We start from the raw sequence: 25,613 nt of genomic DNA, 5'->3' as shown, positions 1-25,613 counted from the left end.
CTAATCATATCATAAGTACTAAACTATGAAGAAGAGCACCAGCCAACATAGAGACAATTTGCCGAGACCGTGAAAGACTGTGAAAGATGTTTTTTTTTAATTTTTTTTTTTATTTTTTGCATTGGTTTGCTTTTGCTAAATTCTGTCACTTAAGGAAATCTCTGCCATATCATTATCTGGATACAAGCTGAAGGAACAGACAGTTAAAGGAATAAATAAACACTTTAAAATATTAAAATGCACAATGTGCAACAAAAGATTATAAGTCCTACAAAGAAACATGAAATGATGGCCGATAAAAAGGAATAAAATAGTAATCCAGAAACCACCAATGAAGAACAGACATTGTACATAACAAACAAAAACTTTTAAAAAATTATCTTCAATTGCTCAAGGGCATAAAGGAAAACACAGATCAAGGAGTAAAGGATGCCAGGAAAACATAATGAATGATATCAAATCTCAACAAAAGAGAGAGAAATGCTTAGATGAACCACACAGAAATACTGGATTTGAAGACCACACCAACTGAAATAAAATATTCCCTTAAGGGTTTCAACAGTAGACTAGAGTTGGTAGAAGAAAGAATCAGTGAAGTTGAAGACTAAAAAATGAAATCATCAGGCTGAGGAGCAGAAAGAAAAAATAATGAAAAAAGTGAACAGAGTCTAATAAAGCTTTGGGATACCAACAAGCCCATCAATGTATGCATTTTATAAATTCCAAAAGGAGAAGAAAGAGAGAAAGGGAAAGAAGTAATATTCAAAGAATACTAGCAGGAAACTTCTCAAATTTAAAGAAAGACATGAATAGACATATTCAAGATACCCAACCAACTCTAAAATGGATAAACTCCCAAACACCATGTCCAGCCACATAGTTGTCAACATATCAAATGACAAAAATAAGGAGATAATTCTGAAAGCTGCAAGAGAGAAGCAAAATAATAAAATTTTGTGCTGGTTTGTCATCAGAAACAATGGAGGCAAGAGTGGGATGAAATAGTTAATGTGCTGAAAGAAAACAATGGCCAACCAAGAATTTTGTATCCTTGAGGCTGGGAATATCTGGGAATATATTTCCAGGTATTCAAAATTTCAGGGAATTCAACACCACTAGACCTGCCAGAGGGAGTTAATCAGCACTGCACATACCAAATGAAAAATTTTAAAGGGAGTTCTTCAGACTGAAAGTAAAGGATGCCAGACAGTGGATCAAAGTGGAATGTATTAATAAAGAACGCCAGTAAGGTAAACATAAAGGTAATCATAAATTCTAATGCATTTTTTTTTGCAATGTAACTCCACTTTCTCGTTCTTACAGGTTCTAAAATGCAAATACAAAGAAAATCAGGATAAATCTATTGTTTGGGACATACAAGGTAGAAAAATATAACTCATAAAATGTACAATAAAAAGATCAGGGGAAGGAGACTTAGGGACAGTGGATGTATATGCTATTGAAGTTTGAGGTTAAGTTGGTATCAAATCAAACATAGGTTTTATAAATTTAGGATGTTAGCTTTTAGTCCCCATGGTAAACACTATGTAAACATATGAAAATATATACAGAAGGAAATGAGACATTACTCAAAATGGTACACTACACAAAACCAAATAAAGATGAATGTAGGCCTTAATAAATGAATTGAGGGGCAAAAATGGCATAAGAATTTAAAAGTTCAAATAGCAAAATTACAGAAAAATTTCTTCACTATTGATAGTTATTATAAATATAAAAACATTCACCTATTCTGTCAAACGACAAAGACTGGAACAATGGATAGAAAGTATCACCTAATTATTGTTGTTTATAAGATACTAATCTTAAATTAAAATACATAGATAGGTTGAAAGTGAGAGTTGAGAAAATACATATCATGCACATAGTAACCAAAAAGAGAGTTAAGGTAGCTATAATAATATCAAATAAAACAGTTATGAGGGTCAAAGAAGGTCACTATTTACTGATAAAGTGGTGCATTCAACAAGGAGCCATAGCAATTAAATATATATGTACCTAATGTTAGAGTCCCAAATATACGTTACAATATATCATATATATATAGATTGACAGTTCTACATGTCTATGTATATATATATATTTATATATATATTATATTGTATATATAAATATACATAGAACTGTGTATATCTATAGACATTCTACATTAATAGAAGACAACTTCATTACATTGTTTTCAATAATACATAGAACATCTAGTCAGAAGATCAAAAAGGAAATAGAAGACTTGAATGACACTCTAAACCAACTAGACTTGAGAGACCTGTATAGAACATTTCAGAATATATAGTGTCTTCTAGTGCACATGGGTCATTCTCCAGGATTGATCATATATTAAGTCACAAAACAAGTCTCATTATGGTCTCTGACTACAATAGAATAAAGACATAAATAAGTAACAGATGGAAAAATGGAAAATTCACAAATATGTGGAAATTAAACAATATACTCTTAAATAACCAATGTGTCAAAAAGAAATAAAAAAGATAAAATTGGAAATATCTTGAGGTAAACGAAATAAAAACACCAACATATCAAAATGTATGGGATGGATGCAACAAAGGCACAGTATCTTTAACAACTGGTTCTGGGAAAACTGAATATACATATGTGAAAGAATGGCCAACCTCTCCCTCACATCATATAAAAATTTTAACTCAAAGTAGATCCAAGACCTACATCAAGAACCAAGACATTGTAATTATTAGAAGAAAACAGGAAGGCATCTTCAAGCCCTTGTGTTAGGCAATGGTTTCTTAGAGTTTACACCAAAAGTATGACAAACAAAAGCAAAAAAAAAATAGACAAAAGGGATGTCATCAACATTAAAAACATTCATGCATTAAAGGACTTCATTATAAAAATAAAATGACAACTTAAAGAATGGGTGGGAATGAGGAATTAAGGCTTGATTAGTACAGAGGTTCTGTTTGCTTTCATGGGAAAGTTTTGGTAATGGGGATTGTGGTGTTGCTAGCGCACTATTTTGGACGTAATTAATACCACTGAAATATATATTTGAATGTGGTTAGAGGGAGAAATTTTAGACTATATATATATATATATATATATATATAAACAGAATAAAATTATAAGAGGTCACAGAGCAATATAACACAACAGTGAACTCTTATAAAGTATGGACTATTGTTAATAGTATAACTATAATAACTTCATTTCATCAATTGTAACAAAGTTACTACACTAATGCAAAATGTTAAGAATTGGGAAAACTGCCCATGAAGGGGAAATATGGCAATTATGTATTTTCTGCATGATTTTTCTGTAAACCTACAATCTCTCTCTGAATAAAAGACAATCCAATTAATAAAATGGTAAGAGAAAACAATGAATAAGTAAAAGAAAGCACAAAATATAATTATTGTGGCCTTAGCTTAGGTCATGATTTCTTACATGTATGTAAAAAATATATGAAATACAAAGATTAAATCTTATAAGACTTAAGCAAAATTAAAATCTTTTGCTCTTCAAAATCAACTTTAATAAGTAGAAACCCAATTTTTATTCAGAGGAAAGAATAAGAGTTCATACACTCTTCAAAAGTGCTCATAGAAATGATTTCATTAGAGTCCAAAACTGAATCAAACAAATGCCCATCCACAGGTAAGTAGGTAAACAACCTCTTATAGCCATACAATAGAACTCTACTCAGCAATAAACAGTATGAAATTGATTCATACAATGTGGGGAAATATAAAAATAAATAATCTGATTGAACGTTCAGAAAAAATGTATAAAATTATTAAAAATGCAAACTAAATTATAGTGATAGAAAGTAGATGAATGATTGAATGGACATAAGGATTAAAGCAATGATATATTACAGAAAGGATTGAAGAAATTTTGGAGGTGATGAAAATATTTACCTTGCTTATTGTGCGTGATTTGCAGATGTGTACATAAATCGAAAGTCACCATATTGTACAATTTATATATGGGCAGTTTATTGTACTTCAATTATACCTCAATAAATTTGTTAAAAAAGAGTACTATTTTCTAATTATTTTCAATCTTGTAGAATAAGTTTAAATGTTTTATTTTTAAAAAATAAGATCAAATGCTACTGCCTGAACTGTCAAGTTCAAGTTTCAATAATATTTGGGAAAATAATTAATGTTTAAAGGAAACAAAAATAGCTACTTTAACAATGGTTTAATAGTGGAAGACTAGTTTTACTGTTTTTCAAATATATTTTCTTAATTAGCCTCTAGTAAATGTGGTGACCACAATATTCTCAGAATATGTTTAGACAATTCTCAAAACATCCTTTGCAAATGAAGATCTTCCATTCTGAGCAAGTAAGAGATACAACTCTGGTGAGTTTTAGTCTAAACATTTATCACCAGTAAATTTAAACAGTCTAAACAAATCAATGTTTAAACCTTTAAAAAAAGGGATGAGGAGAATACATCCATGATTAAAAATGTCTATTTTGTTAGCAATAAGTTACTGGAAATAGAGTATTCTGTGTGCTTTTGTTTCAAATCATATATAAAATTATTCATGATATTAAGAATAATTAACACTGCAATATACAATACTTTAAAAAATCTAGCTGAAATCAATGATAACTAAAAATCTTGTCATTATATATCAGCACTACATATTACCTTGATGCTTTTCTTCATCTTTTAAATGTGAATGCATGTTGAGGTTTGATTTAAATCTCTGTTAACCTTAGAGAACTAATAAAGCTGGAGCTGTGTTTTATTCACCCTTGCTTCCAAGATTACTAAGCACAGAATTCAAATCTTAAGAGTTAATGAAGAGACTGTGGATTTGACTAAGTATGACTTTTTAAATTCTTTCCAATTAATTTTTTAGAAAATAAACATCTAGAATTTATAGATAATAGTTTATTCTTTGTTTCAAACATATACATGTATGTAGGCATGAGTGCAGGGTAATTAAGTTCTGGGGAATCTTGATGGTTATAGGTATGTTTGAGTAAAAGTCTGTTTAAACGGTTGAGTATGAGAAGGCACTGAGAATCTCTTTCTTCAACTCCTTTATAAATAAATCAAGATCTTAGAGATGCAGTTCATAAGACTCATTAGAGCTAATACTAGGACTAGCAAGCTAATTTCATATTGCCCTATATGAGCCATTCTGTCTTATATTTTGGAAATTTCTCAAATGAGATTCACTTTATGAGTATTTATGTCAAGGTTTAGTGATAATTCCATAATATATCAAGTAAGTTTAAAAATATCTGCAAAATGAAAAAAAAAATCCAATTTAATAGTAAGTTACTTCAGGTAAATTTGTTTTCTATCACTTTTTAGGAGAATTTGAAGAGGCCAGGGATATTCTGAAAACATTCCTTTGAAAATGATAGCAGAATTCCAGTATAAATCATATCTTGGAACCCTTAAAGTTTTGTTCATTTGGTCCACAGTAAAGGAAAGAAAAAAACATAATGAGGTAAATTTTTGTTTAAAAATACAATGTAGAGATATAAAGAAAGTTGTTGAAAGTTTGAGAATTTATTTATCATTTGCTAAAGATGCTGATCTGAAAAGGAAATGCATATATAATAGTGTGAGAATAGCAGAAACATTTTTAGAACAAAAATCATGTTAAATAAGGTATCAGCATCACATACTCCTCTGTGATTTCTGAAAAATATCAAATGCTTATTGTAGCAGTAAAGCCTCAACCCCCCCCCCCCCCCCAAAATACCCAATAAAAAGCCAACAGATTTCTGGTATTTTGCATCAGCACCCCTTTGGCTGACCAATGCATTTATGTTTTTGTTTTCCTACTAAGTGAGATGGTTAAAAAAGTGGCTTTCTTGGAAGGTGTCTAACTTTAACAAATGAAATCAGTAACTTGTGAAAGAATCAAAGAGCCTTCTAATGTTAAATCCTGTCATAATCTTTTTCTTAGAATTGTTTAATTTGTCCCTCTTTATATTTCTTGAAAAATATAGTTTTTGAATATGTAAAACAATATGGATTTTTTGGGTCTGCTCTTGAAAAAAATATTTGCTTTCTCAAGGCATTGTTGATGAGAAAATCCATATTGTTTCACAGTTACAATCACTTATTACCAAGATCAATGTATTAGAAATTCTCCAATAGAAATGTTTCTTGACAAATAGATTATATTTTACTTTCTATCTTAACAACTGTGTCCTATCAAGCATCAGAGAGACTCCAACAATTATGATTACTTCATACTTATTGAGGGCGATTTAAATTTTGTTCCTTTCTGTTAACATTTTTATTATTCTATATTTCAGGTAATTAACTATGACAGATTGTGAAGGTTTCATTTACATTAAACCTAACAATTTCCAAAGCTTATATAATTATGGCATGTTTTTATTTATTTTAACTACTCTTCTGAAAGTTTCTTCTTTTAGATAATAAGTACCATTTTGATAAATGTAACTGTGAAGCATTTTACTCTATTTAAAATATTAGCTCATACCTTATGTGTATAAAGTAATTACTGAAATATCTTGAATAAGAAATGAAATGTTTACTACATATCTGAGACACACAACCATAAATATTAGAAAGAAGCAGGTAAAAGTTTAAGGAAATAGTAGCTAATTACTGGTAACTAACATAATTCAGTTGAAATAGTGTTCTGAATTAAATGATGCAAAAGTCACAATTTTCAGGAAAAGCTGTTAAATACGTAGCATTACAAAATGGCCTACTCCTCTTGACATAGAGGTGCAATGGACACAACCAATCCAATGTCCACATAGAAGAGGTGGCATTGGATTGGGAAAAGTGGACATGGTGGCTGATGGGTATGGGGAAAGGCAGGAAGAGATGAGAGGTGGAGGCGTCTTTGGGACATGGAGCTGCCCTGGATGGTGCTTCAGAGGCAATCACCGGACATTGTAAATCCTCACAGGGCCTACTGGATGGAATGGAGGAGAGTATGGGCCATGATGTGGACCATTGACTATGAGGTGCAGAGGTGCCCGAAGATGTACTTACCAAATCCAATGGATGTGTCATGATGATGGGAATGAGTGTTGCTGGGGGGGGGAGAGGCGGGGTGGGGGGGTGGGGTTGAATGGGACCTCACATATATATTTTTAATGTAATATTATTACAAAGTCAATTAAAAAAAAAATGGCCTACAACATCCTCTAGCTATCTCTAATCGACTTTGAATGATTGCATTCATTTTTAAGCTTTGCATCACATACTGAAACATGAATTACATATGTATTTTTATATCCCTATAAGAATGCATTAATTTTTAAAGAAGAAAACTTTTAATAAACATACGAAGTATAAAGGACTTACATTCAATATCAAGGTACATGCTCTTTTGGTGCCCTCCAATTCTACTTGCAGCTTCACAGTCATATCTCCCTGAATCTGACAACTTCACATCTTTGATTTGCAGTGATGAGCTTCCATGTTGCCCTTTGACTTCGATACGGCCATCTGGGCTCTGTTTACATGGATTTAGGATGAAGAAAAATTTCGTATTTATTTTGTGAAAAATCATGAGCAAACATGGCATTTATCAATTATATAGTAAATGAAAATAAAGTCTTACCTTCATTAAAAAGAAACATTAGCATAACTATACTTGTGAATTAAGTTTTTAGCAATCAATTTTACCTCCTGAGAATTCCTATCTGCTTACCTGAAAAATGACATGTATTAACATATCAACATTTGTTATTAATATATTTTAATATGTTCTTTGCCTTTTTAAAATGTGTGCATGTTCTTCTTAGAAGGATTTTAATAACTTCCAATTTTGTTGTTTACAGATATAATTAAACGACTATTAATTTCTTTTTAAAACCTACTAATGAAAATGACATTCCTCTGAACATATGTCCATATTTCACCATTTTTGGAAACCCATCTAAATATATAACAAAGACTTAAAGAGGCATTTATAGTTTTCAGTTGTGCATGCATTCAACAGCATTGCTTCTAAGCATTACCTGAATCATATTCATAATAGATAATAGACTAAAACTGTGGTCAGCACTACTTAAGTCATCCTAGGTAGGCAATGGAAATAATATAGAAATGATTAACCCCTTACCAGAAATATTGACTCAAATCAAGTAATTGCTTATAATTCAGTCATCTATAGAATATATTTCTAAAGAGAATTCTTGGGTTCAGTATAATTAGCACACCTAGAAATGTTTTCTTAAAATCACATAAAACCATTTACAACACAAATATTAAAATATACAAAGATAGTTTATACTTTGGATTTTACTTTGTATAATCTAAAAGTATAATGAGCACTTAGCAGTTTATAGTTCATTTGAAAACTCAATTTGACTATTGTATTGATTCTCTTTAGTCATTGAGAATTTGTGTCTCAGTAAGGCATTCTGGGTCATACAAAATGTGTTACTATTTGCAAAAGACGTTATTTGACAATAACATATTTATTAAATTTAATTTTCGGCAGGATTTTGCAAAATTTCAATACATTTATGTTATTTGTATTATTAAAATTTGGTGTTTAAGTATTATCAAATTGTGATTAATTAATACCAATGATTATTTCACAAACTTTTAAAACATGAAGATGATTAGAACAAAACATAATTCCTCTTTCACTTTTAAATTTTATGTAAGGAATTTAATTATTGTATAACTGTACCCAATTTGAATTCAGACAAAAAGTCTTAAATGAAAATTTAGTCGGGATATAAAATGTAGGTTATATTGGGATTTCTAGACCAAAAATATATTCTTCTTTTCAGAGTACTTCTAAAATAATAGTAAGGTGAAATTTTTCAAAATGAAAGACATTTTGTTTCACATTTTTCAAAAATATTTTCTACAGTCAAAGATACTTTATTGAGAAAAAAGAAGAAATAAAAGCAAGAATTCACAGAAGTGAAAATCAGAATATTAAAAATCCAATACAAGATTACCATATGGTTAGAAACAGTAACTATTTCTCTATAAATAAATGGGTATTCTTTGTCCAATACCTTTGTGCATTTCCATGCAGAATTTGACTGTATTGAATTGCCTTTTCTTCTCTTTTTTCGTTAATTTACTTTTTTCTTTTCTTTTTAAAGATGTTTTAGATTACATAAATGGTTCATCAAAAACATAGGGGATTCCCAAACTAGAAAGATGGTGGCAGAGTAAGGAGCTCCTAGAATCAGCTGCTGCTACAAGGCAGTTAGTAAACACCCAGAACTATCTGGAGCTAGCGGAAGCACCTGTTTGGGGGCTCTGGGAGACCAGAAGCACTTCCTGCAACATCCTTGAAGGAATGGAAGGAGGAGACTGCCCATCTGTAAAGAAGACTCATAAGTAGAGCTCTCCACGCCCCAGAGGCTGGTGCGATCCTCCACAGGAGGCACAAGCTGCCTCAGGAGCTGTTCTGTGGCTAGAATTGGAAGCTCCACTTCCCAAAAACAGGGGAGGAAGAGACGGCGGGGCACCAACTTCAGCTACTGATGAGTAAATTCAGCGGGCTAAAGTATAATCCTAAGAACAGCTAAAGTCTGAACCTAAGTCAGGAAAAGGCTGGTAGCTGCCATCTAATTGCATACCTGGCACAAGGGGAAGTTGGGCAGACTGAAAATCACAGTGCTGGTGGGGACTGGCTTCTATCCATCCAGATCAGATGCAGATCTATTTTAGGCACCACCTCTGGCAGGGAAGAAGCTGGGGAACCTAGGCCAGCCTCTCTGGGAAATTACCAGCCAAGCCATAGAGGCTGGTGATTATCCTATGTTAGCAGTTCAGACCATGCCAGGAGCTATTCTGTCGCTAGAATTTGAAACTCCATTTCCCAAAAACAGGGGAGGAAGAGACAGTTGGCCACTGATTTCAGTTCCTGATTAGTAAATTTGGCTGGCTAAAGTATACCCTTAAGAATAGCTAAAGTATGAATCTGTCTAGGTCAGAAAGAGGCTGGTAGCTGCCATTTTGACTCAGCCCCCAGCATTAAGGCTGCACAACTAGCAAGGAAGAAATGGCAGGAAGCCCTAAACTAAAGAGAAAAACTGCACCAAGAATAAATACCCTAACAAGCCAGATACCAGGACACCAACAAAAAATTAAAATCCACACCAAGAAACAGAAAAATATGGCCCAATTAAAGGAATAAGATAAGTCTCCAGATGACATAAAGGAGTTGAGACAACTAATCATGAATGTTCAAACAAATCTCCTTACTAAATTCAACGAGATAGCTAAAGAGATTAAGGATATTAAGAAGACATTGGATAAGCACAAAGAAGAATTTGAAAGCATATATAGTACAACAGCAGAACTTATGGGAATGAAAGGCACAATAAATGAAATTTTAAAAACATTGGAGTAATATAATAGCAGATTTGAGAATGCAGAAGAAAGGATTGGTGAGCTTGAAGAAACAGCCTCTGAAAGTGAACACACAAAAGAACAGATGAAGAAAAGAATAGAAAAAAATTGAACAAGGTCTCATGGAACTAAATGACAGGAAAAGGCATGCAATCATGTGTCATGGGTGTCCTAGAAAGAGAAAAGAAAGTTAAAGGGCAAGAAGGAATATTTGAAGAAATAGAGGTAGAAAATTTCCCAACCCTATTGAAGGATGTAGATATCCATGTCCAAGAAGCACAATGTACTCCCATCTGAAAAAATCCAAATAGACCAACTCTGAGACACATACTCATCATAATGTCAAATGCCAAAGACAAAGAGAGAATTCTGAGAACAGCAAGAGAAAAGCAATGAATAACATATAAGGGATACCCAATAAGGTTAAGTACTGATTTCTCACCAGAAAACACAGAGGCAAGAAGATAGTGGTAAGTTATATTTAGGATATTACAAGAGAAAACTTCCAGCCAGGAATCTTTTATCTGGCAAGATTGTCTTTCGAAAATAAGGCTAAGTTTAGAATATTCACAAATAAACAGAAAGTGAGAGTGGGGAGGGTTTGGGTTAGACTATCCATCGCACTGGGCAGAGGACTGGAGGAAGGAACAGGTGAACTCTGGGTATTTGTGGGTCTGTGGCTGAAACTACATGGTGGGAATGTTCTTTGTTGTTGTTCTTGTTTATGGCATATATGACAGGAGAGGGCCCTGGTGCAAGGCGTAGGGGGTGGGGAATATGTGGGAAAGGGTGCACCTGAGGCATGCTTCTATGGAATATAAATGTGTCCATCTTGTCATAGGGTGTTATTTCAGTGGGTAGAGACCCACATAATAAACAGGAAAATATTAAACTCCCATCCTGGGGAATGCTGCTACATTTTCAAACAGATGGGCAAGAACCCCTCCAGTACAAAGGCAGTGTCTAATAAAAGAAAACAGACCAGTATGTCAATCCCTCAATATTAATACATGTAACTATGAACCTTGTTTTTCAGAAACTGAAAATTAGTGATTGCCATAGTTTCCAAGGGGTGGGGGTGAGGGAAGAATGTATGAAACATAGGGCATTTTGTGGGGATTGGAATTGTTCTGCATAATCTTGCAATGATGGACACAGGCCATTATACATTTTGTTAGTACCTATAAAAGTATATGGTGCTAAATGTAGACCATGATGTAAACCACTGACCATGGTTAGTAGCAATGCTTCAATATTTGTTCACCAATTTTAACAAATCTATCATAGTCATGTAGGATGCTATTGGTAGGAGAGGATGTGGGGGAATATATGGGAATCTTCTATATTTTCTATGTGACAATTTTGTAACCTAAATCTTCTTGGAAAGTAAAGTGAAAAAATATAAGAAGTGGGGGGAACATACAGAAGAAATTGTCAATATAAATAAATGATAACAGATCTCATGGCATAATGTAAAAAATATTTTATTTTTACTTTTATTTTATTTTACTTTTGGTTTGGTTTTGGGGGAGGTATTGAATTGTAGAAGGGTTGAAAGTATGTCGGGGAGGATCACTGGTTCGGGGTGTCAGTGGTGGGGAGGGTTGCACCTGGGGCATGCCTTTATAGCATATGAATGTGTTCATATGGTCATGTGGTGTTCTCTTGGCTGGTAGGCCCTTCCTTCTTTATATGCTGATTGTCCTTGTCCTTCATGACACCTCCACTTTCCTGGGTTTTTTCCCAGAGTCACCTCTCTCATTACTTCTTGGTCTCTATTACAGACTCCTCCCTCCCTGAAGCCCCAGCACATAGTCTGATCTGTACTCTGTCCTCTTTTCAGTCAATGTCCCTTGGGTAATCTAATCTCATCTTTCTTCTGTAGCTTTCTCCCTTCCCTTCCTCCTTCCCTTCTTATCTCTCTTCCCCTATTTTATAAATTCTGGGAATTCTCAGTCTATTATTATGCTCAATATTATCACTCTCAATTCTCAACGATTGTATTTCTGTAGATCAATCTGTTAGCTGCCTCAGCAATATACAGCCTGTGGTTGTGCTGCTGAGCTAGAAAAATATTGACATCCTTCTCTGGATTGTGGAGAGAACAAGCACTCTTAGGCTGATTTTGACCGAGTAAGTCTTCCTGAGTCTGCAAAAGCCATTGATATTATGTTATTTGTTTTTCAAGCAAAAGGGAAAAATCATTCCAGCTGTAGAATTTTTTTCTTGTGTAGCTAAGAATAGGTACTTTTTAAGAATAAGGGCAAACTTTTAATTTTCCTAACAACTTCCTGAAAGCTTTTATCTCCCTTGTTCCACAACTGTAACTAACATTGTATCTTCTCCAAATTTTAGAACCATCTTTCTCTGCAAGTACACCTGCCAATTTGGATATCATTAATTATAATTCCCTTGTACTGTCACAAATATCCTGTATTTTCCTAAAAGTCTTCACTGATGTCTTAAATCTTTCCCTTTTTTACTATAGCATGTTTTCAGTTAAGTATTGTGCCACCTACCCTTTAATTTCTTATCCAAATGCCTATTAATATTCAAAATATTCCTTGATTGACTCAAAAAATAATGGCTTCTTATACTATACTTTGTTGGGAATTCATTGTTTTTACTAAGGTTTGGGTGGAACTTCAGGGATTTCATTCTGAAGAATGATTATTATAGCTCATCAATATGAAAAAATTCTGTATGGTACTTCATTTTAAAGGCAATTGGAATAGTACCTAATACAGGCACAACAAATTTTATTCTTATTAAGCAAATTAAGTTATAGCAATATTTACATGAAGTTGAGTAAAGAAAATGTAATCCACCAGTTATTACTTACTATAAGTTAAAATTGGAATTTAATTATCTTTATTGGAATGTAACAAGATGCCCTATTGATAATGCAAAGCAATTCAAAATTTTCCATAAAAAATGTTTACTTTCATAGTATTGAAAAGTGAAATTTAAGGTCACAATTTTCTTCCTCTGAAAGTAAACAAGTTCTTTTGTCATTAACTTTTAAAATTATTTGGGTTTGGCCTTGTGAAAAAAATTCCAGTATATAAATATAGGATAACTTGGTGACAATATTAGTATTTAAAAGTTATCACTGAATCTGAAATTACTAGTGGAAATCTGGAACAACGGAAACTGGGAAAGTTTATGATTCCCTAGGAAATTATGTATCATTTTCAGACTCAGCTTTGGCTCTGCAATGATGAAATATATATATCAACTAACTTACAACAGAAGACCAAAGTTGTTTCTTCTCATACCTGACATTGTAAAGGACATTTCTTACTCACTTTGTGCTCCAAAAAGGCATTACTTATTTCAGAAAAAAAATTCACTTATACCTTGGCTTTGATTCAATATCTACCGAAGATTCATTTAAGACATCTGATATTTGATTGAGACAGGCTAATGGACATATTAGCTCTGTCTCCAGTATTTTCTCATTCTTTCACTGCACTGAAGATGATTAGAAAGAAAAGTGTCTGTACATTATTATTCTTATCCTTTACAGAAATCTACTCTAAAATTTGATGTTATATTCTTTGCCTACCTAGAAGGTCAGTTTAAGAACTGCTTATTTGAATAGCATTTCATATCTTTAAAATGTTTATCTGTAGAGGTAGTTTATTGTCTTTTCAAGAGTCCCTTAATTAATTACCTTGTATTGTCATGAATATCCTTTAACTTTCCATATAATCATCACAAATGTGTTCCAAATCATTCTCTTCTTCGATTTAGCTCTAACATTTAAAAAATGTGTCAGTTTTGATCACTGGACAAATGACATTGCATAACTTGCCATGTTTTCATATAAATATTTTGTGACCTTACCTGGTTAAAAACTTATTGTCAAATTCTGAACTTAAATATAGTACACTTGCACCCATGAAATGTTCAGTCTTTGGCCATTTTGGCTACTAGAGGAGAACTGAAGATCATGCTATTTAGTCACCCAACAATTGTTTTTTCATGCATTAATTCTACAAAAGGCAGCCAGAGAATGAGGAAAGAGTGATAAGCAATATAGACTAGTTTCTACCCTTATGGAATTAAAGTTTAATAGAGAAGTAACCTAGCAGTTTTTAAAAAATCATGTAAACATACTGCAAAAAGTGCCATGTATGAACACCACAGTTTCCTACTGGTGGTTAATAAATGGGGGAGTGTGGGATGAATTTGTTCACTGAAGAAACAAAATGTGGATTGAGATCCGAAAATGGTGAAAGAGGAATGGGGGTGTGGAGATAGCTCCAGGTGGCAGCCTCCGAAGGTATGTGAAAGAACTGAAGGATACACAGGAAGTGAAGCAGAGACTAAGGGCACAGTGGGTCTTGGTGAAGGCAAATAGGGACCACATGCACAACACAAAACAAAGGCACAGCTACACACCCCTGAATTATATATTCTCTTTGTCTTATTCTTAATGACATTATACCTTTAGTGAATGCAAATTAAATGCTACTTCAAATTCTTAGAGGTAGAGGCATAGCTTAACTGCTAAATGCATAAATAAAAAGGGGACACTGTCCACAGACCTTCATTTACCCAAACAAACTTCTCCAAATTGTGTTAATATCATGCTAACCTGTTCAATTTCTCTGGTCCCAGAAATAATCTTAAGCAGAAAGATTCTCTTCCCTTCCTAATAAAATGCAGACAATTACTATTAGCATTTTTATTTCCGTGCTTGCTCCTAGTTTCCTCATTTTCTTTCTAGTTTGATTTCATGAACTGAACTTTTCTTCAATTACCCTACCTCCTAGCAGTGTAAGTGGATTTAATAAGGAGCACTATGCATAATAAAACTTCACTTAGGTAGTTTTTTCACTACATTCTAGCATTCTTTGCTTCTCTTTGCATATACACTCAGTAATTACTCAAATACAGGAATTGAACATAACAACAGCTAGCACATATAATAATTATTACTGTAAGATATCATTCTAAATGTTTTCAATTATTAATACATTTAATCCCCTTACTAACATGAGGTTTATTATCATCCTCATTTTATAGATGAGGAAATTGAGGAATAGAAACATGAAAAAACTTTTCCAAGTCCCTCAGCTTATAGGTGACAGCAGTTGGATGTCCACGCTCTTTGGTCCTAGCAGTTATGTTCTGAGTCATTCTGCTATGTGGTTCACCACTTGAACCATAACAATGTGATTAAACCACATATTGTACCACAGTGAGGCAACAAGTACTATACTGGGCTCTGGGGGTGGGAAAATGCATAAGGTGAGCAAGGACCTTGGTCTGACTGTCAATATGGCTTAGGGGGAAGAATGAGGAAGGGCAATGTGGGATATTTATTAGGAAAGATGACATTCAGGAGGAATACCTAATACATTCTACATAAGCCTGAAGCAAACTCTATTGGTATTTCTGTTTAAATAGAGCACTGAAGGGTAAGTAATAAGTCAGGCAATACACCAGTTATATCATTTGAAGGGCCCATATGAAATGAAATGTGGAGCTCTTGGTTTAGAATTATGAAGAAATTCAAGGCAATGATATCAGCACATTAAACCAAGTGCAAGGTTCTTCTGAAAGCAGGGTTCTTGCACATAATTTCACATCGATGGAGCAAGCTGGAATAAGGCACAAACACAGAAGGAAATAGTTATATTTAGGTAATGGGAACTACATAGGCCTGGACTTGAGTGAAAAATTTCATGTGCAAAGAGTTGAAATAAACTTTCTGAAGCTGGCACTTCTAAGAGCAAGTGGAAAGGGTAGAGAAATTGAAACTGGAGAGATAAACAAGACTACCAACTAGAGCCTCAAATCCAAGAGACAACTAACATACACATGAAAAGATCAACATCATTATCCATCAGGGAAAAACAAATAATGTCATTATTCATAATAGCTCAAATGTGTAGACAAACTGAGTGTCCATTCCTTGATGAATGGGTAGTAACTAAAATGTGTTCAGACAAAGAAGTTAGTAATAAAGTCATATTAAATGATTCCATTCATATGAACTATCTACAAGAAGATAGAGACAGAAAGTAGACAAATGGTTACCTAAGGCTAGGGGAGTAAAAAGATTGGCGGGGGGGGTGATGGCCAATGAATGCAAGTTGTTTCTGGGATGATATGTTCTAAGATTCATTGTAGTAATGGTTGCACAACTCTGTAAATATGCTAAAGACATTTATTGTGCACTTCAGTGGGCGAATTATATGTAATATGAATTATATGTTAACCAAAATTCAAACACATAAAAGGCTAGAGAAGGAGATTGGATATTCTAAGAGCAATTTAAAAGATACATGAAAAGCTTAAGGCAGGGAAACTAGGTGAATGAACTTGTGATTTGAAAAGTTCATTCATGCTGCAGGGTGAAGAATAGATTAGGGAGGGGGCGGGACACACACTAGAAGTATTCTATACCAATCCTGCACAAGTATGATCTCACTGATGAATGAGATACAGGTGCTCAGAAAAGGTAGTGACAGTGTAGAAGATATGTGAGTGGATTCCAAAAATATTCTGAGGTGGAATCAGCAGTGGTTAATGACTTATTGGTTGGGAGGTGCTGGTGAAAGAAAGGAGGAAAAGAATATTTCCAGGTTTCTGTCGCACATACCTGGGTGGGAAAATTATCTACCATTAGAAGATTGTTGTAGGTATATACAATTATAATATGTATGCATATATTCATATTTTAATATAACAGCTTCATGAGTTACAATAACCTGCATATATTTTAACCCATATTATAGAATCATAATTTCAAAACTCAATATTTAAAATTAAAAGATTATGGGAAGCAAATGTACCTCAATTGATTGGGCTCCCGTCTACCATATGGGAGGCCCTGGGTTCGCATCACATGGCCTCCTTGTGAAGGCAAGCTGGCCCGTACCCCATGGAGACCTGATGGCCCATTCCTGTGGAGAGCTGATGGCCCATGCCCGTGGAGAGCTGTGCAGCAAGATGATGCAACAAAGGGAGACAAGCAGATACAGAGGAACGCGCAGCAAATGGACATAGAGAGCAGACAGCAAGCAATGGTGGAGGGGGGAAAGGGATAAATAAATGAAATAAATCTTTAAAAAAATTAAGAGATTATCATCTTAAACTCAAAAGTAGCATAAATCTTTCAGTGACATCTTACTAAAAACAAATTAGACTAGGTGGGTTCCAACTGATAATTGCCAAAATGTTGGTTTTCAGAATGTGACCTGAATATTTTGTGCATGTGATCCGCTATAATAAAAAACAATATTACATAATAGTTAAAATCAGATTGCATAAGTTTACATTCTGGATCTGCTACTTATTAGCTCTGTGACTGAGGATAGTGACTTAACTTAGCTGTGTCTCAATTTCCCATTCTGTATAATTGGTGTAATAAGAGTACAGACTTCAGAGCTACTATGCAGGCCAAATTAATTAAAAGTTATAAAGACCTCAACACTTGATACTTAGGCACAAAACATCTGACTGTGCAGATCTAAGGCACAAATATGTTAAGTTTTATGCAACCACCAATTTCATTGATATAGTCACATATCCTTCTTAAAGGGATATATATCCCATCCTCTTCTTAATCATTTTATTGCCACTAGACTTCTGTCACAATCATATATGGTAATCGAATATACTAACTTTGTTGTACACAAATAATAATGTAAGATATTTGGTAGAAGACAAAAGCATAACCAGGACAAAAAACTAACATGGAAAAACCAAACATTAGTGATCAATGCTGAACATTTCACACATAAATGCTTATGTTACTTAATAATAGAATGCATATTATATAAATAATAAAAATGATAAAATCTTAGATATTGAATTGGTGTGTAATTGCTGTAGTATTTTCTGGCTGACAGAAATATCATGACTCTCTTTTGGTTGAGATAACCTTCTCTGCTCAAATCCTATACCTTTGGTATCAAACGCCAGTCCTGAGGGCTTTAACTAGAAATGACCTGTGTTTATAATCGATGGTCTTAAATTTGTGGGATTCTAATGAGTAAGCAATGTGTCTCCCAAATTTATAAGTCAAAGCCATAAGAAGTCACCTACCCCCATGTCATGGTCATTCTTTGTAACTGGAACTCTGGAGAAAGTACATTAGAAGAAGAAAAACATGCTTAGAACATGGTTGACCACAATTTTCACATGAATTTTGGTTGCTCTCATTAACAAATATCAATTTTTTTGATTTTGTGTTTGTGTAATTGTAATTGAATTGTATGATAAAATAAAATATTTGATAACAAGTTTATTCAGAAATTTAGGATATAGAAGTCAGGCCAATAAGTATGAAGCTAAGAAGAAAGCCAGGACTTGGAAAATTCCACCAATTTGATCTGTAAATTCATACAATATTTCACTGTTTTCTCCAAGGTTAAGAAACAAGGAATAATAGGATGATCACAGCTAGGTTTGGATTCCCAATTTTCCTTTCTAGCTTTCATAATGGCAAATTGAAGATTAAGAACAATCTCTTAATTTAAAAAATCAATAAGGGACAAGGAAGCCAAGAAGATAACTCTTACCTAAAAATTACATTCTATTGAGGTAAAATTTAGATTTGTGTCTCACGGCAATAAGGACACTGAACCAATATCTGAAATAATGAAGCAAATGATACTCTGAAACCATTCATCTTCAACATTATTAAAATATGACCAGATGTATTGGGAAAATTTATGGCACATAACTGACTCACACTGTGAAAACTGATATCATGTAATTGAACCTTACTGCTCTGGAGGTAAAGCAGGTAGTCATTAATAAGTGCTGACTGACTGTTTCACGGCCTTGAGGAATGCATAGGTAATCTGGTTCAACACTGTTTTAATCCAAAATTAAAAATGTTTCACTAGCATAACTATCAAAATACCCTATTGGAAAATAGATGGAGGAGAGTGTTAAAAATGTAAGAATTGGAATGGAAAAATATTTGTAATTCGTAAAGCTGGGTGATAGGTACACAAAGTTTCATTATATTATTTTCTAGTCTTTTGTCTTTATTGTAGAATTACTTCTCACATTTTATCATGGAAAATTTCAAACCCAAACCCAAGAGAGGAGCTGATCCTTTAGGCTGTTTTCTGAATAGAGAGAACATGTAGAATAGATCAGACCTCAAATTTAAACCAGAAGCACGCTGCTGTAGCCCACTTATTAGCTGTAAATTTTTGTTTTGCAAGTCACTGAGATTTGGTGTCAACACAAGTTGACTAACATACAGTATCTAGTGTTTATTGCTAGTACCGATGCCTGGTGAGGATTATATGAAGATATGCATACCTTGGAAGCACAATACCTAACTGGGAATAGTACAATAATGTTACATGTGTAGTACTTACAAAGTGCCTTTTATATAGTATATATTCACTAAATTTAAATATAGTCATTATATATATTTACATACTTTATATAAAACTCCATAAAAGAACTATAATAGAATAAAATACAGTATGAAAAAACCTAAAATATCTTGGGAGCATTCTTTCTTTGCTCTCTCTAATCAGCCAAGTGAAGACCCTTTCTAAGCTTTCATTGACATGTACTTAGAGCAAGGAAAAGATACAGAAGTGCTCATATAATATTTTAGTCTTCTTTTTTTTCCTGCTGGTGTTTTATTTGAATCGGTTCTATTGTTGTGTCTTTAATTTCACTAATCTTTTATTCCGCAGTGTTGTTAATCACATCAAATGTATTTTTTTACTGTGAACATATTTTTTCTTTTAATCTCTAGAATTTTTATTTAATCTCTTTTTATATCTTCCACGTCTATCCCTATTAAGCTTATACTTTCTTCTATTTTCTTGTAGATATGTATTATATGTTTTTTTTAAAAAATAGATATGTTAATATTCCTGTCTGCAAATACTATCATCCCTGTCATTTTGGGATCTAATTCTACTATTGATTTCTTTTCAATTATTATGGCTCTTATTTTCCTGTACCTGTTCTAGTCTGTTACTTTTTATTGGATGCCAAAAATTATAAAGTTTATGTATTTATTCCTGGATTTTTTGGTAGTCCTTTAAAAATATTCAGTCTTTTTTCTTAGAAGCAGTTAAATTACTTGAAAACAATTTTATTACTTTGAAGCTTGTTTTTAAGCTTGGTAGACAAGTCCAGAGCAGTCTTTAATTTAGGAATAATTTTGACATATTATGAAAGCTTATACTCATCAGTATTTTAATGGTACTTTCCTTGGCTTTGAAGAGTTTCCTTACACCCATACACTGATGAGTACTCATCTTAAGACTACAGAGGAAATTTCAGATCTCTCATAAATTTTGTCTTTTATTTCTTTGCTGTTGCTATTGTCTTTAAGGTTGAAGTATAATTTAGGCCCCTCTTAATTTATCATGCTGGAAGCAGAATTTGTAGTCTTTTAAATTGTTGCTAGTTTCACAGTTTATGTCAGAAAATGCAATGCATTTATCATCTAGTGACTACATGCTGCAGAGCTGTGAGAATTCTTAAATTAAACAATACAACACTCTTAACAACATCATTTTTATCAGACTGATATGACAGGTTGGAAAAGACCTGGCAGTAGATATGTAAAATTTCTTTTTTTTAAATATTATGCCAGATGCATGTTTCAGTATCTGTTATTGGATATTGCATATAACTAGTGTGTGTATTCTTGCCATATGTGAAAACAGTAGTTTTGTAAATATATACTCTTTTTTAATGCAGAGCTATATATGTTGAGTGCATCATATGTTTTATTTCAGCATTTCATAACTGCACATTAGGTGGCAGGTTCGGAGAGATTAAAAACAAGCCTGTATAGCTGTTCTCTGAATTCTACTCTGGCTATCTTGCTGTCTGACTCATATATAATTCATTAATATGATTTTCTTAAAGGAAAGCAGTGTATATTTACTGAAGATGATCTTTTATAGAGAATATCAAAGATAAACAACAGAAACTATTCACCAAACACCAAAATCTGGAACAAAGAATTTTATCAAATCATTTTTGTTATACAGACAAACAACCCACATCTAGGAAAGTGCTGAATATTAAAGCTGTAGATAACAAATGGTGAATGAACTCCTCTAAGCATTTTTTTATTTGTGTTTTAGTTTTGGTTTTGGTGTAAATAAATAAACCCTCCATAAAGAATATTCAAGAGGAGCAAAGACTGCATGTATAAGCCAGACATTCTACAACATTTGGTTAATAAAAAGAGAAGGAAGTCTTAAGAGTGGATCTAATAGAAGTTATTAAAATATCAATCATGTGTAAGAGTCCAGCTTGTTCTCTATAGCTTACTACATGTAAGAAGAAAAGGGTCAAAAATGTTGCTGTCATGGTTAGTTTGATGAAGTATTATGTTTTTCTACCAAAAGGCAGAAGGTTTATTAGACTACTTTCCCAATATGGGGTCAATTAATCAATGCTACAGCCCTTAACCACAGAAGGAGAAGATACAGTATGTACTTTGGCAAAAATGTCAAGGAAGTATGAGACATCTTATAATGTCTCTAAACGAATAAAAGAAAATCATGGGCCGACTAGGTTTATGACAAATCTTCTTAGAGGTATAATGATGCATATTAATCCCTAGATAATGAAAAAAATATGATCATTATCATTTAGGGGAAACCTGTTGAAAGTGAGGCCAAAGACACAGGAAGTGGAGATGCTCTGGCAAATTGAATGTATCCTTGCTCCAAGACACAAAAATGATGAGCTGCTCTTGAGCTGCTTATTCTGTATTGGGAGGTGCAAGTTTGAGAAGTGGTCAAAAAAGAATACTACAGGGAAGATTGTTGCTAATTTTATGAGACGGTATTTTAAAAAGTATACTAGTCAAATAGCAATATGCAATCTCATGGTGCTGATCAAAAGAGCAAGCCAGGCATGGTTTTTGTTTGTTTTGTTTTGTTTTTTTAATTTAGGGAAAGGTGGATAAAATCTTTATAAACCACCAACATTTTCTCCACCATGGTATGCTCAGAATATGTGTGCAGGTTTTGTGTTTGTTAATCTCCTGCTGCTATACAAGTTGCATATCGTATCCTCCCTAATGATAACCTTTTTTAAAAAATCATTTGTCCCTAAGGGAGATTTTAACTTATGAATAAAAAAATTATTAATTACTAACCAATCAAAGGAATATATTGGCTCATTCAAATTGCTTACCATTGGTTTTGCTACTATCATTAGAATGATACATGGTCTTTTTTATTATTTAATTCCAGTATACCACTCTGTTCAACATACTGCACTTTGGTGGGATGGAATTCAAATGTCCCTAGGGTAAATAAATTCTAGTTCTTTTACACGGTCTTTTTACATAGTCTAAGCTCTGAATTGGCTTTTGGATTTGTAACTTAACATGGTCTGCACTTTATCCTTAATTTACCTAAGAACTCAACAATTAACAAAAACAGACACATAGCCAATGCCTGTTAAAAATCAATAGAAAAAAAAATAGGGAAGCGGCTGTGGCTCAATAAAGTTGGGCTCCCAACTACCATAGGGGAGGCCCTGGCTTCATGTCCCGGGGCCTCCTTGTGAAGGCAGGCTCACTTGCACGCTGAGGAGCACTGCCCGGTCTGCAAGTGCCACAGAGAGCTGACTCAGCTAGGTGATGCAACAAAAGAGGGAAACAAGCAAAATACAGAGGAGCATGCAGCAAATGGACACAGAGCAGACAGCAAGCAAGCTGCAAGCGGGGAGGGGAAATAAATAAATACAGACACAGAAGAACACACAGCGAATGAACACAGAAAGCAGACAACATGCAAAAAACCACAGGGGGGTATACAAAAATCAATGGAAAAATAATTTTGTGTCAGGAAGTCTTTCATATAGACTTCAGTTTAAAACTTCAAGGATTCTAACAGGGAACATAAAAATTACTGGAGATGCCAAAGATTTGTGGTGGTTTTCACTGCACTTGCAAGTTGCAATGTGCAATTCCCTTCCAGATGGAAAAACACACATATGCCACTGAAACATGCAATACTCATTATTTATGGAGCAACTGTGAAACCTAATCAGGTCAAAATTAATTGATCGTGATAATGGGTCAATATATATGGTCAAAAATGTGTGCTTTAAAGGTTTATCTGGCAGTTCTTAGTAGAAGGGAAACTCTAATGCATTACAATTACAGTCAGCATGACCAATATACAGTTAGTCTTGAAAATATGACTTTTTACTCTAGAATATCACCTATAGAATTATAATTTATTTTCAGTCAATAAATATTTATTAAGAGCTTACTATAAGTTGAGCTGTGTATATGTACTTATGATCCAGCAGTAAAAACAACACAAAATGTCTAACTTTATGGACATCTTCTTCTACCACTGGAGAAAATAGATAAGTAAAATATTTTTTTCAAAGCAAGAAAAGTGCTACAATGAAAAGCAAAGCAGGGAAGAGCCAAGGGAGATGGTGTGTACATGCATGCATGTGTGCATGTGGATTTGCCTTTGATTAAATAGCTAAAGAATAGGAGAAAGAAAGCTTCAGGAATATCTAGGGGAAGAAGGTTTTCAATCTCTGGTAACAGTAGGAAAAGCAAAAATCAGTGGGACTGGGGGAATGGAATGAATATGACACAGAGACATAAGATATGAGCAGAAAGAGGAAGTGACGGGGATTGGAAGGGTGGCCTGTAGCATTATAGGTAATTAGCAGAGTTTTAAAAATGATATGAGAAGCATCTTTTAAACAGTCTTCTTTTGAAAAGGACTATTTTATCTGGCCTGCTTCTAAAGGACCTATTTTAATGAAGATAACAGAGGTAAAAGTGGGTGCAAGGAGACCTCACAGAAGTTATTACAGTAATCTAGGTAAGAGATATTTTGGCTTGGGTCTATAGTGGTAAAGTGTTGACAAATGACTGAATTATGAGCTTACTTAAAATGGAGTCAACTGGATTTACTGAACGATTGGATGTGGATAAAAACAAGAACAGTCCAAGATGATTCCAAGGTTTTTACACTATACAAAAAGAACGAGAAGTAGATGGCTGAGGGAGAAGCAGATGTGCAGGTAAGTTATAGAACTGGATTGGATAAATAGGTTTGAGATTTTTATTTAAAATCCATATGGGGATTTCTGATAGTCAGGTGGATACCGAAGACTGGAGTTAAGAGGATAGGTCCATAATCAAAATTTGGAGTTTACAGTAATCACTTGGTATTAATACCATGAGACTGGATGAAATCAACAAGAGAATGAGCACAGTTAGAAAAGAAAACCCCAAGAATTAACCCTGAGCTAGGGCCTGCATTATTTAGAGGCTAGTTAGAAGAGAAAAAAAAAGGCAATAATCATAACAATTTGACAGGAAGAAACAGTGTGGCAAGAGAAAAACCAGGAGAGGGCACTAGATGTCATGTGAAGAACATGCTTCAAGCAGAAGAGATTATTCAGCTGGTGAGTCAGTGTTGCTAGGAAGAATAAAATGAGGACTGATAGTTTATCACTAATTGTAATTGTTAATCCTGCCAAGAGAGTCTCAGGGAATTCTATGGTCAAAGACTGATAGAGTATGGTCATGAATACATTGGAGGATCAAGAAGATCAACCACCACACCAGGAGTGCCTACAACTGCAAGCAGGAGAATTGCATACATCATCCATGTGGAATCTAAGCCCCCTTTTGATGTAGAGGGGGACTGGACTTAACCATCCCAGGGTCCACAGGATGGAGGAATAGAGTATAGATTAGAGTGGACTTACTGGTGTTCTTCTGGGGAACTATTGTGATTAGTTAGGGAAGAAATTGTAATATTGATGTGTAATATTGAAAGTGGCCACAATAGCTGCTGATGACAGGGAGAGGGAAGAAGAAATATCATGTGGGCACATTTACAGGAATTGGAGTTGTCCTGGGTACTCCTGCAGGTACAGATGCTGGACTTTGTGGGTCCTGCCATGGCCCACTGGATGGAATGGGGAAGAGTGTAGACTACAATGTAGACCACAGTCCATGTGGTGCAGCACTGCTCCAAAACATTCTCCAGGTGCAGTGAATGTACCATGATGATGGAAGAGGTTGTTGATGTGGGAGGAGTGGAGTGGGGGGGGGGGGTGGGAGGCATACGGGGACTGCATATTTTTTTAATATAAATTATAAAAGAAAATAAAGAAGAAGAAAAAAGAAAAAAATATATTGGAGGAAGAAAATTAAAGAGAAAAAGTTTAAACAATATTTTCAAGGAATTTTGCTGTGGATAGAGTTCAGATGGTATTTGGAATCTGCGTAGCATCAAATTATCAATATATTTA

General features: G+C 33.9%; 1 protein-coding gene across 2 annotated transcripts in view; it reads right to left on the bottom strand.

The window, feature by feature from the left end:
* NCAM2 (neural cell adhesion molecule 2) overlaps window positions 1–25,613 on the bottom strand; it is a 589,167-nt gene that overhangs the window by 162,399 nt on the left and 401,155 nt on the right. For both annotated transcript variants that reach the window (XM_058296115.1, XM_058296117.1), the window contains exon 9: window positions 7,320–7,470. In XM_058296115.1, coding sequence (XP_058152098.1) covers window positions 7,320–7,470 — 151 coding nt within the window. The remainder of the gene's footprint in view (window positions 1–7,319; window positions 7,471–25,613) is intronic.

Source organism: Dasypus novemcinctus, chromosome 4 (genome assembly GCF_030445035.2).
Source record: "Dasypus novemcinctus isolate mDasNov1 chromosome 4, mDasNov1.1.hap2, whole genome shotgun sequence".
Taxonomy (NCBI): domain Eukaryota; kingdom Metazoa; phylum Chordata; class Mammalia; order Cingulata; family Dasypodidae; genus Dasypus; species Dasypus novemcinctus.
The sequence above is the reverse complement of the archived record's forward strand: the minus strand, read 5'-3'. Positions and strand labels throughout refer to the sequence as shown.